The 12,995-nt window shown below is 52.6% G+C and overlaps 1 protein-coding gene across 1 annotated transcript in view; it reads left to right on the top strand.

The window, feature by feature from the left end:
- Window positions 1-12,995, top strand: part of SORCS2 (sortilin related VPS10 domain containing receptor 2) — a 486,902-nt gene that overhangs the window by 413,474 nt on the left and 60,433 nt on the right. The window contains exons 6-8 of the mRNA XM_061145438.1: window positions 582-646; window positions 3,880-3,998; window positions 6,349-6,438. Of these exons, the coding sequence (XP_061001421.1) occupies window positions 582-646; window positions 3,880-3,998; window positions 6,349-6,438 (274 nt within the window). The remainder of the gene's footprint in view (window positions 1-581; window positions 647-3,879; window positions 3,999-6,348; window positions 6,439-12,995) is intronic.

The following is a 12,995-nucleotide window of genomic DNA, read 5'->3' as shown; positions in this document are numbered from 1 at the left end:
GAACTCTCCAGGCCAGAATACTGGAGTGGGTAGCCTTTCCCTTCTCCAGAGGATCTTCCCAACCCAGGGGTCGAACCCAGGTCTCCCGCATTGCAGATGGATTCTTTACCAGCTGAGCCACAAGAGAAGCCCAAGAATACTGGAGTGGGTAGCCTATCCCTTCTCCAGTGGATCTTCCCGACCCAGAAATCAAACCGGGGTCTCCTGCATTGCAGGCAGATTCTTTACCAAGAGCTGTCAGGGAAGCCCCCAAATTAGAATGATCTTTCCAGACCTCTCAGGCCTCGTAAGACTGTTTCGATCATTAACACACAGACGCACACGCACGTGCATACACACATGTACAGACATGGGCGTACAAGTCTTCTGTAAACTACTATAAATGTAAGAATGCCCAGCAAGGCAGAGGTGGGGGCTCTGTCGGCCTCCCAAGAGCAGGTGGGCTCTGGGGGAGGGACGTGTCCTCTGAGCCTGGGACCCAGGAGGCCATGAGGCTCCCAGGGGTTCTGGCATCAGGCAGGCCCGGCAGAAAGGGCTTGGGGGCTTCGTTTCCAAAGCCAACCTCTGCCATTCTTTTCCAGGGCTGTGTCTGGGGTGGATGCTGACCCTGACTTGGTCCACGTGGAGGCCCAGGACCTTGGAGGAGGTAAGCAGGGAAGATGTAGGAGCCAGGCACCCCAAGTGCTCACCCCATGGCAGGCTCGGCCGCCCTTGTCCTTGGCGACTGGCCCTGAACAGCTGACCTCGCTGTGTTACGATGTGGCATAATTTTAAATGTGCTTGTTTTCCAGCCAGGGATAAATTGAAGTCAAGGAGCTCCGCTCCAGTGGAAAAGTCTATTAAGAGGGCGATTTGTTCTGGCCCCTGAGCACTGAGTGGTTCCCCTCTCTCAGCCCCGATCCCTCCCCTGCACTTGCTGAGTGCTGACAGAGGGCAGGGACTCCGAGGGCTCCCCCCGCCTCCGGGGGGATAGGGGCCTTCCTGGCAGATGAGCCCAGGGGCCACACAAGCTATGAGAAAGGTCCTCTCCCGACAGAACCATGCAGTGTTCTAGAACACCACAGCCAGTAGGACCTGTAGGTTGTGCCTTCACTCAACAAACACTGGCTGAGCCCCCTGCGGGCCAGGCCCAGGGCTGACCCTCCTGAGGACCCACAGGTGGACAGGATACAGCCCTGCCCCTTGCCTGGCAGGACCTCCTTGGTTTCTACTGGAGTGCAGACCCGGGCAGGGTCACGCTTAACCTACAGTGGGTGCTGACGAATGCAACCTGCTGTCCCCGGCGGTTGCATGGAGGGCGGGCTCAGTGCCAGGCACCAGAGTCCTGGCCAGTGACTGAAGCTCTGGAGATAGCTCCCAGCCCTCTGCGTGGCAGCCGGGTGACCCTGGAAGTGACCTCAGCTCCCCGCACTCAGCGGGGACCCCTCTGTGGAAGGGGTCCCACACGAAGTGCTCAGCCTGGGGCGGTATGGGTCATCGAGTGGGCGGGGGGGATCCCCCTACCACCTCCAAGCCCTCGGCTCTTCCCTGGACGCCCGCAGCCCCCACCTGCAGGGAGCAGGGCAGTGGTACTGTTGCTTCTGCTTCACTTCTTGGGCTCAGTCATGAGGCCTGGAGCTGGTGCAGACCCCAGCCCTGCCACCCTCCATGCAAAAATCCCAAATCACCCCCCTGCTCCCAGCCACCCCGGTCTGGGAATCCTGCTAGAACCCAGTCTAGCTGAGCTTGGTGGCGCAGAATCCTGGCCTTTAGGACCCACTGCACTGGCCACCCCCACCCACCCTCCAGCCAGCCTGAGCTGCTGACCTTTCCCCAAGGTCACCCTGCTCCTGTCATTGCCTCCGCGGGAAGGCTGGGCCCCTGCCCCCGGAAGGACGCTGCGGTGACATTGCAGGCTGTGGACAGGAGGACAGTCACTCCTGTCACACTGGGGCTTGCTCACGAGAGCCAAGCGTCCACCTCCCTTCTCAGCCCCGTGGTCAGAAACTTCCCCTTGGCAGCCGGAGTGGCTCCAGAGAGTGGTTTATGCCACAGAGATTAGCGAGGGCTATGGATCAGCCCCTTTCCCACTGCACAGCCCGTCAGCACCATGAGAGGTGGTCTTTGTCTGTCTTGCTGGCTATAGAGCTGGAACAAGGAGGATCTGACCATCGTTACATAAGTGAGCGAACGAGCGGAGGAATGCATGCGTGAGTGAGTGGGCAAGTGAGTGAACGAATGAGCGAATGGGTGAGTGAGCAGACTGAGGTCCACTGAGGCTGGTCTGAGTTAGACCCCACAGCATGCCCAGCCAGGCAAGCCCACGACAGGACATTCAGTGTTGACCACAGGGAATGACTGGCCTGTTTAGAGGGGAGGTGGACGTGGTTCTAGAGGGAACGGGCTGTGGCACAGCCATGGCTGATTGCGAGCCTACTGTGCGTGCTATTTCAGGGTTGATTGTGAGCCTACTGTGCGTGCTATTTCAGGGCTGATTGTGAGCCTGCTGTGTGCAGTTTCAGGGGTTGATTGTGAGCCTACTGTGTGCACTGTTTTCAGGGCTGATTGTGAGCCTACTGTGTGTGTTGTTTCAGGGCTCATTGTGAGCCTATTGTGCGCACTGTTTCAGGGCTGATTGCAATCCTACTGTGCGCACTATTTCAGGGGACCCTGCCGGTGAGTTAGGGCAGGTCTTCTGGCCCCCAGCCCGGCCCCCTGGCACTCTCCATCCTGCCCAACTACCCCAGGCCAGGGGCAGGATATGCCCCCAAAGGTGCTGACGTCTCTGAGCACCTGGCTGGGCTCCATTTGGTCCCTGTGGTTAATTCCACTCCTGCCCACATATGGAAGAAATGAGTCCCCAGGGAAGAGGCTCCAGGCAACTCCCCAGGGGCCCCCCATCCCAGAAACAGGGCCTGATGGAAATGCGAGTCTCCAGGCAAAGCTGGTGTTCCATTTGCTCAACCATAGAAATTTCAAAAAGGATGAAAGGGTTTGCCTAAATCTAGAGGGGAAAGAACCCCTGAGTCCCGCTCACACCCACCTGTTGATTGGATGTGAGTGGAGAGACGTCTGGAAGGCGGGAGGGGTCCCAGCCGTGACAGGCACTGTGGCCCTGGATGTCCCTTCCCTGGGTGACCACACCGCTGGGCCCGGGGAAGGCCAGTGGGCGGGAGTTGTGTGGGGATCTCCTGCCCACCATCTCTGGGGGTCCCTCTGAGGTCCGTCTCCCAGAGAGGGGTCCAGGTGCCCAGGGATGTGCGGGTGTTGTGTCCGCAGGTGCAGAGGGTGCACGGGGCAGAACATGGGCCGAGTCCTGCGCTCACAGAGCTGTGCTCTCCTGCACGACTTTAGCCCAGGCTCAGCAGACACTTCCCATCAAGGCCCGCTGCTGAACGCGTCAGCTTGGCTGCCCGTGTGGCCTGTGCTGCCCGTGACCACCACAGTGGTGTGAAGGCGCTGTGTGTGATGCGTCAAGCAGCAGACACAGCTGTGTTCCAATGAGCCTTTCTTTGGGAAAAGCCTGGGGGCTGGCCGGGTGGCCCTGAGTAGACGACTCCCTAACTCCGCTCAGCCTCAGTTTCTGCATCTGGAAGATGGCGCCCCCCCCGCCCGCCCCCCGCCCCAACTGGAGGATGGCCCTGAGGATTCAGAGAGCTCCACCCAGGAGAGCTCCGGGCCCAGAGCCACCCCCCACTCAGCAGCAGGTGTAGTAATCACAGGGCCAACCCTTCAAAATTCGGACCCACAAACAACATCCGCGGCGGTGGTTTCAGGACACAGACGGAGCTGAGAAGGCTCAGCGCTTCGTCAGGTCTGGGGCTGCGTCTGACTCCGTCAGCTAGCGTCTGGATATCTAGAGATTTCACGCCCCGCCTGGCTGCCTCTTCTCTCCTGCAGGTTTTCGCTACGTCACCTGCCAGATCCACAACTGCTCCGATAACACGCAGACGATGCCCTTCGCGGGCCTCATCGACCACGGCTCTCTGACCGTGCAGGACGATTACGTCTTCGTTAAGGTGAGCTTGCTTCCGGGGCTCCTGGAAATTGGCAGGAGGTGATGTGGAATACAAGCCACTCTGGGGAAAATGGAATCACTCCAACAGGAAGCCATAAAATGGCTATTTTACTTCCAAGTGCTACTTACTTCAGTTCCTCCTGCCCCTGTGATGAGGCACCCCACCCCAGAACCCCACAAAGCCAGAGCACTGGCAATGGGCTGCCATCCGCTCCTTCTCCCTTCTGCCCACCAGGACCCCCCCACAGCTCAGGGCCCCCAAGCCTGAACCCGTGTTGCTCCGTCTGGTTCCGGTGGCTTTGAGTTGATACGGGTTGTCCTGGTCATTGTTCTTGGCTACTGGGCATCAGCCGTCCACAGCCCAGGGACCAAGTCCTGCTCCCTGCTACTCAGACCACAGTTGGGACCACCCTCCAAAACCATGTGATCTGACTGTTCAGAAACTCCAGGGAGCAGCTGGTCATACCACTTCTTGATTACTTCCACTGATGAGGAACTCACTCCTTTCAAAACAGCCCACCCGCTCTGAGACAACTCAGATCTTTGGAAATGTCATTACAGCAGTGAGATAAAGTGTTTCCTCGACTCTCATCCATTGGCCCCTGTTCTGCCCCCTAGGATCCCAGGAGATAATACCACAGGCTCTCATGGAGACAGTCCCTAAGGGCACTAGCTGGGTGCTCTCTCCACTGAAGGCTCCCCCATCTCAGAGACACTTCATCGCCCCAGCAGAGTGAACCAACACCTCCTGTAGTGCTGGAGCTGGAACTGGCAGGGTGTGTTGTGGCCCCCGTTAGAGCAGTCAGTAAGAGGCTCCTGCCACCGCCGGCCCTGACTCCCAGCCCTGCTCTCATCCTCCTTCACCCACTGCTGACGCCTCTCGGCTTCCCATCTCTTCTGTGTTTGCACATGCTCTTCCCTGGGCTTGGAGTGCTCATGGCCCCTTCTCCACCTCCTCTTCCAATACTCTGTCATGCACCCCCTCCTCCAGGAAGCCTTCCTTGGCTTCTATCTACTTCAGGCCCGCTGGTCGCCTCCTTGGAGCACTCCTAGCTCTCCCCCTCCCTTCACTGCAGCCCAGGCCACACTGGCATCCTTTTCTGTTTACCGTGGACCCTGCAGTCTGCAGGGAGGGTGTGCTCCAGGTCTATGCTCAGCACCTCCTGCTGCATTTCTCAAACATCTGCTGAGTGTTGGAGCAACAATGGCGTCAGCTTCTCTGACAATCAATCCCACGTGGAGTGTTTGCAAAACATTTTGCTTGGTCCGCCAGCGCCCCAGCCTGAGATCCTGGGGGCACAGCTGTGGCCGAACGGGCTGGGCTGGCCCTTGTGCAGCAGGGGGCCCTGGATGGGGGTGGGGGCTTGGTTAGGGGTGCTGGGAAGGCTGGCCAGGCTGAGGGTGGGCCATGGGAGGGGGCTCAGGGAGGACTGGGGTGCTGTAAGGAAGCAGGGGCCACTGCGATCGGGCGGCTCGGGGACCAGGTCTAGAAGTGGGCGCTCAGGAAGCTGAGCTGCGGTGGGTGAAGGAGCCATCCCTGAGCTTGGCCTTGGCGGCGCTCAGGCGTGATCGTGACCGCTCTCAGCTCTCGCAGAGGCCTGGTCTGCCGCTGGTGACACTGTCTGCGTCAGACCGGGGAGGTGCGTGCCTGGCTGGGGGCTGGTCAGGGGCCACAGGGCTCCAGCTCCTGGCCCAGTCCATCTCCCATCACCTGTTTGCACCCTTGCTCCTCTTCCCCTCTCCTTCCTCTCCACTTGTCCCTTCCCCCAAAGAAGCAAATGCCGCTCTTCTCCTGGCTCTTCCGTTGTCTCCCATGGGAGACAAGTTACTCCAGCTCTGGGCCGCACTTTGCTCATCTGTTAAATGGACGTGACCGCAGCTCATGGAGTTGCTGGTTTGGTGCGGACGCACTGTCTTACGTCATACACGTAGCAGTCTCGGGAGCCTTGCCTGTCGTTTTGCGTCTCTTACCTTGTGTGACTTGAACTCGCCTTTGTCCTGCCTCTTCCTCCACTCGGTGGCCCGCCAAGCATCCTCACTAAGAGAAGTTCTGGGGAACAGAATTTTCCTTCCCTTGTACTGTGACTCAGATATAGGGAAGCAAAGTGCTGAAAGAGGGAAGGAGATTAGTTCTAACTGAGGGAGGTGGAGGAAGACTTCCCAGAGGTGGGGCATTTGATATGGGGCTCTGGAGGATGAATAGGAGTCTGTCTAGTTCAGGCAAAGCACATGTAAACAACTGGAAAGGGCATTTTCACCCGCTGAAATACAATGTGTAGTTTTTCATTCATGAAGATCTGGCTTAACTGGAAACCAAGCCCCTTAAAAAAGTGTTTTTCCCCTCCTGTTAGGCAACCACAACAAACCAGACAAAATACTACATCTCTTACCGTCGCAGTGAATTCGTCCTGATGAAGCTGCCAAAGTATGCATTGCCGAAGGTAAGAGTGGGTTCCCTGTTCCACCTGGCCCCAAGCTGCATCCTGACTCAGGGGCCTGCAGGTGCTTGGTGATGGCCGGGTCAGGATGGACAAGAGCAAGGCGGCCATGCTTCCTCCAATGACTCCCCTCCCCCGCCACTCCATCCTTGAGTGTGCCCAGCATCATCCCATCCTAGGGGCTCCACCATGCCCCTTCCTCTGCCTGTTTTTCCTTTCCCCCAGACTCCTGCACATGTGATGCTTCAGAGCAATCTCTCCTCCCATTGACCCTCCAGGCTGGTCCTGCTCACACCTTACCCGTTTCTTCCCTGACAGTCAGGGTGTGAGGAGGGCCCTGTGTCCATCTCCTGCTGTCATCTGGAGTTTCTGGGGCTGGGGCGCAGTTTCTGTTTTATTCACCACTGCATTCCTGCTCTCTACTATGGTGCTTCGTATGCACTAGGTGCTCAATTAATGCTACTTCCTTCCCCTTGTGTGTATGTGTGTATGAGTTGGTCAGTCGTGTCTGACTCTTTGCAACCCCATGGACTGTAGCCTGCCAGACTCCTCTGTCCATGGGATTCTCCAGACAAGAATACTGGACTGGGTTGCCATTTCCTTCTCCAGGGGATCTCCCAGACCCAGGGATCGAACCCGGGTCTCCTGCATTGCAGTCAGATTCTTTATCATCTGAGCCACCAGGGAAGTCCTGGCAAGCAAAGAAGGGGGGAACATGGAGGCTTCCCAGACCCTGCCCCCGCCCTGTTTCAGAGTGAGCTCCACAGTCCCCTCCCTGCTGGTATGGTATTCCAATTTTACAAAGGAAGTGACTGAAGATCAGAGAGGCCAAGTATCCTGTCTGAAGTCACACAGCTGGTAAGAAGCCAAAGCACATTTCACACTGAGGTCTGGGGTGCAGGGGTCTGAGACCAGCCTCTGGCCACATCCCCCTCTGGAGGATGGTTTCCACTCCATGTGCATAATTCAGAAACACAGACAGAAGCAGCCTTTCCCCACCCACACACTTACTGAGCATCACATATAAGCTGGGAACTGATTCTACAGCTGTGAGTCAGACACCCCAAATTCCTGCCCCGGCTGGGTGTTCAGAGGAAACACGCAGAAAGTCAGGCAGACAAATCTGTGAAATCATTGCTGGCTGTGGTATGTGCTGTAAAGGGGATAAGAGGCCGAGCCAGAGTGTGACGGAGGGTGGGGGGAGCTTCCCTGAGCGGGGTGTTTGCTCTGAAGCCCGAAGGCTGGGGGAAAGCTGTTCAGGGGTAGGATAGTGCAGGTGCAAAGGCCCTGGGGCCAGAGAGACCTGGCTGGAGGGCAGAGGGTGGGGGCCAGGGGAGAGGAGGCAGTCCTTCCTATCACCCAGCTCCAAAGGATGACTGAGGACCTGCTGATATGGGTGGCATTCATATTGGTGCTTAGCATCCTCACTCGGGGGTCCAGCCCAGGACCAGTGATGAGCCGGGGTGGGGGGTGATGCACAACTCAGGCTGCTCTCAGGGATCATCCCCCGACCCCAAGCCCAGGGTGGGGTGTCCCAAGGCCACATACAGTCTCGTGAGCACACTGCCCATCCAGGCAGCAGGCTGCTCCCTCTCCACCAAATTCAGGAGAGCAGCCAGATCCCGTGTTCCCACCAACAACGTGGAGAGCTAGCTAACTGAATTTCCTAATCAGATTTTGTTGTTATGCGGTGAATTTGTGACTCTTGCCTCTTTCCTCCACTCAAACCATTTCCATCTTTTTTTTTTTTCCCATTAATGGCCCAAGTAACATCATGAAAACAACAGCAATCAGAGCCGAGGGGAACTCACCAAGGCCCCCCCACCTCCTTCCCTCCCTCCCTCCCCTCCCCCAGCCCTGTTTGCGTGCCCCTAGTCCCTGGCCCCAAGCCAGAGCGACTTCTGCAGCTGCATCATTGCAGTCACTCCGTCGGCAGCCTGGCTTTCACATGACAGTGTCTTGGAGAATTTTCCCCAAATGATACATGATATCCCCTTGAAATGACTGCAAAACTTTCAACTCGGGAGACCGTACCTTGTTCAACTAAGCCAGACTCCTGTTGTTTAGACATTTGGGTTGTTTCCATATTTCATAATTATAAAGAGTGCTGGTAGGAATATATTTGTGCCCACAGGTATTTCTTTTTTTATTTTCACAAGTTAGTCTAAGAAAAATTTCTGGACCAAGGATATAAATATTTGTGGAGCTTAGTTGCTTTCTAAAAGGGTTCCACCTTGCCACCAGCAAAGTTAGAATAGGCCTGGTTGAACATACCTTTGCCAGATTTTGCGTTGTATCAGTTCTATTTTCCTTCTACTTAAAAAGGTATAGATGGCCTCATTCTGCCATTTTAATTCACCTATCTCTGAAAACTAAAATGGGTAAACAGTTTTTATTATATTTGTCAGCATTCTTTGCTTAAATTGCTTACTTGTAGAGATTTTAAAAAAATAGTCATGTTCCCTAAGAGAAAAAAAAAAGCAGGCAAAGGCTATAAACAGACAAAAGAGAGGAAAAATCCAAGTGACTACTGATTCTATAAAAACATTCATAAGCATAAAGTGAATGCAAATTTACTTTAAAGTGAAATAGTCTTTTATCTGTAATATGTTCACATAAAATAAAATCCGTACAGTGTAGGAACAAAGGAGAAAGTGACATCAGGGAAGAGGGTGGGGTGGAAGCACGGAGTCTGTCTTCTCCCTTAGACAACAATCACATTGGCACAGCCCTCCTGATGTAACGATTTTGGAACTCCTGGTCTGTTCCAAGGCTTGCAGCTTCCAGAGGAAGGCTTGCAGGGTAAGTCATCAGTTTCCACAGTTTGGGCTCTTCCAAAGGTAGCCGCTATCCGTCTCTCCCGACTCCCCCCTCAGTCACAGGGTAGCATCCGTGCACGTGTTCCCGGAACAGTGGACACACCACTTGCAGGACTCACGAAGCTAACCCTTGGGCACCAGTAGGTCTGGGACTACATGCTTGTGATCACGAAGTGCTTAACTTCTTCCACTTGGAGGTTGTTTTAGCATCTGTAAAGCAACTCAGGAAATGTACATCAGATACTATTATCTAGGTCCTTCAGATAGGAGCTAAAGCAGAGGATATGGGGGAAGGGTCTGCCCTGGGGTGGCCCCGTGGGGTCTTGCTGGTCTTACAGCCAGAGCCTGTTTCCACCCCATCCCCACATTTATTTTCCTTCTTTTCCCTTTCGGAAGCCAACATTTAAGGACAGAGAATGAGATGATCGGATGGCATCCCCACAATGGACATGAGTTTGAGCAAGCTCCAGGAGATAGTGAAGGACAGGGAAGCCTGGCATGCTGCAGTCAGTGGGGTCACAAAGATTCAGACATGACTTAACAACAACAGTTTAAGGATGAGGACATTCAGAAGCAACTGCCATATGGAGGGATTTAAAAAGTCATCAAGCATGCCCTGGAAAAAGCTCACGCTCAGATAAGACTTGAGGAGAACTTCAGTTTACACCTTAGGCTGATTCCCGACACACAGCCTGCAGCTAATAAAAAAAAAAAAAAAAAAATCCAGCAAACCCTGGGGAGGAGAGAAAATCTGATATCCAGAGTTACTGCATTATTAGATTCCAACATCCAGTTTTCAACAGCAAAGAAACTACAAGGCAAACAAAGCAAGGACCACCCATTCGAAGGGGGAAACACCAACAGAAGTTGTCTCTGAGAAAGGCTAGGTGGCAGATCTACTAGACAAAGACTTTAATATAACTGTCTTCAAGATGCTCAAAGAAATAAAAGAAATGGGGAGGAAGTCAAGAAAACAGTGTACTCATGAATTAGAATTACAAGCATACCTTGTTTTATTGCACCTAGCAGATATTGCATTTTCTTTTTAACAAATTGTAAGTTTGCAACAACCCTGCATGGAGCCAGTCTATTGGGCCATTTTTCCAACAGCATTTACTTTTTCTCTTTGTGTCACATTTTGGTAAATCTCACAATATTTCAAACCTTTTCATTATTACCATATTCACTATGATCAGTGACTTTTGATGTGACTGCTGTAATTGCTTGGAGCCAACTTAATTGATAAACATTATGTGTGTTTTGACTGCTCCCCTGAGCAGCCATTCCCCCATCTTTGTCCTTCTCCTCTGACCTCCCTGTCCCCTCAGACACAACAAAATTGACATTACAATCGTCTCTAAGTGTTCTCATAAAAGGAAGAGTCACGCTTGCTTCACTTTAAATTAAAACCTAGAAATGATTACCCTTAGTGAGGAAGACATGTTGAAATCCAATATAGGCTGAAAGTCAGTACTTCTTCAGCAAACAGCCAGGTTGTGAATTGAAAGGAAAAGTTCTTGAAGGAAATTAAAAGTGCTACTCCTAAGAACACATGAACAAACAGCCTTATCACTGATATGGAGAAAGTCTGAATCATCTGGATAGAAGATCACACCAACCACACATTCCATTAAACAAATACCTGAGCCCAGAGCAAAGCGCTGTGCTGCGCTAAGGTGCTCAGTCATGTCCGACTCTTTGCAACCCCAAGTTCCTCTGTCCATGGGGATTCGCCAGGTAGGAATACCGAGGTGGATTGCTACGCCCTCTTCCAGGGGATCTTCCCAACCCAGGGATCAAACCCAGGCCTCCCACACTGTAGGCGGATCATCGTACCACCCGAGCCCCCAGGGGAGGCCAAGCAAAGTGCTGACTCTCCTCAATTCCATGAAGGCTGAGAGGTGAGGAAGCTGCAGAAGAAAAGTTTGAAGCTGTCAGAGACTGGTTCGTGAGGTTTAAGGAAAGAAGCCATCTCCATAACATCATAGTGCAAAGTGAAGCAGCAAGCGCTGATGTATTGATAGAAGCTGCCACAAGTTATCCAGATACAACTAAGATCATTAGTGAAGGTGGCTACAGTAAATAATCAATTTTCATTGTAGACTTACAGCCTCTGCCAGAAGAAGATGCCATCTAGGACTTTCATAGGTCGAGAGGAGAAGTCAATGCCTGGCACCAAAGCTTCAAAGGATAGGCTGATGCTCTTGTTAGGGGCTAATGCAGCTGATGACTTTAAGTTGAAGCCTGTGCTCATTTACCATTCTGAAAATGTTAGGGCCCTTATGGATCATGCTAAATCTACTCTGCCTCTGTACTACAAATGGAACGAAGCGTGAATGACAGCATATCTGTTTACAGTATGGTGCACTGCCTACTTTAGGCCCACTCTTGCGACCTAGTGCGCAGAAGAAAAAGATTCCTTTCAAAATATCACTGCTCATTTGACAAGGCAACTGGCCCCATCAAGAGCTCTGATGGGGCTGTGCAGTGAGATTAATGTCAGCATGTCTTTTTCACACCTGCTGACACAGTGTGCATTCTGCAACTCATGGATCTAGGAGTGATTTCAACTTTCAAGTCTTAATATTTAATAAATACAGCTCACAAGGCTATAACTGATATGGACAGTGACTCCTCTGATGGATCTGGGCAAAGTCAATCAAAACCTGCTAGAAAGGATCTGCCATTCTAGATGCATTTAAGAACATTTGTGATTCATGAGAAGAGGTCAAAGCGTCAACATCAGTAGGAATTTGGAAGAAGTGGAGTCCAGCCCTCATGGATGACTTTGAAGGGGCCAAGACTTCAAAGGAGGAAGTAACTACAGATGCGGTGGAACCAGCAAGAGAACCAGAATTAAAAGTGGAGCCTGAAGATGTGACTGAATTTCTGCAAGCTCGTGATAGAACTTCAAGGAATGAGGAGGTGCTCCTCATGGTTGAGCAAAGAAAGGAGTTTCTTGAGATGGAATTTACTCCTGGTGATGATGCTGTGAAGATTGCTGAAATTACAACAAAGAATTTAGATGTTACACAAGCTAAGTTGATGGGGCAGTGGCAGAGTTTGAGAGGACTGATACCAATTTTGAAAGAAGTCTACTGTGGATAAATGCTATCAGACAGCATTGCGTGCTACAGAGAAATTATTCAAAAAAGGAAGCGTGAATAGGTGCAGCATTGTTCATTCTTGTCTTATTTTAAGAAGTTGCCACAACCACCACCCGGATCACACGGCAGCCGTCAGCATCTAGTTCAGACTCTCCACCAGCAAGGCTGTGGTCCATGTGATCAGACTGGCTAGTTTTCTGTGATTATGGCTTCAGTGTGTCTGCCCTCTGATGCCCTCTCGCAACACCCACCGTCTTACTTGGGTTGCTCTTACCTTGGACGTGAGTTATCTCTTCATGGCTGCTCCAGCAAAGCGCAGCTGCTGCTCCTTACCTTGGACAAGGTCACCCCTCCTGACCTTGAACATGGAGTAGCTCCTCTCAGCCGCAGCCCCTGACCTCGGACATAGGGTAGCTCTTCTCGGCCGCCACCCCTGACCTCGGAAATCACTGCAGATGGTGATTGCAGCCATGAAATTAAAAGACACTCACTCCTTGGAAGGAAAGTTATGACCAACCTAGATAGCATATTAAAAAGCAGAGACATTACTTTGCCAACAAAGGTCCGTCTAGTCAAGTCTATGGTTTTTCCAGTGGTCATGTATGGATGTGAGAGTTGGTCTGTGAAGAAAGCT

The sequence above is a fragment of the Dama dama genome, chromosome 6 (assembly GCF_033118175.1).
Source record: "Dama dama isolate Ldn47 chromosome 6, ASM3311817v1, whole genome shotgun sequence".
Lineage (NCBI taxonomy): Eukaryota > Metazoa > Chordata > Mammalia > Artiodactyla > Cervidae > Dama > Dama dama.
The sequence above is the reverse complement of the archived record's forward strand: the minus strand, read 5'-3'. Positions and strand labels throughout refer to the sequence as shown.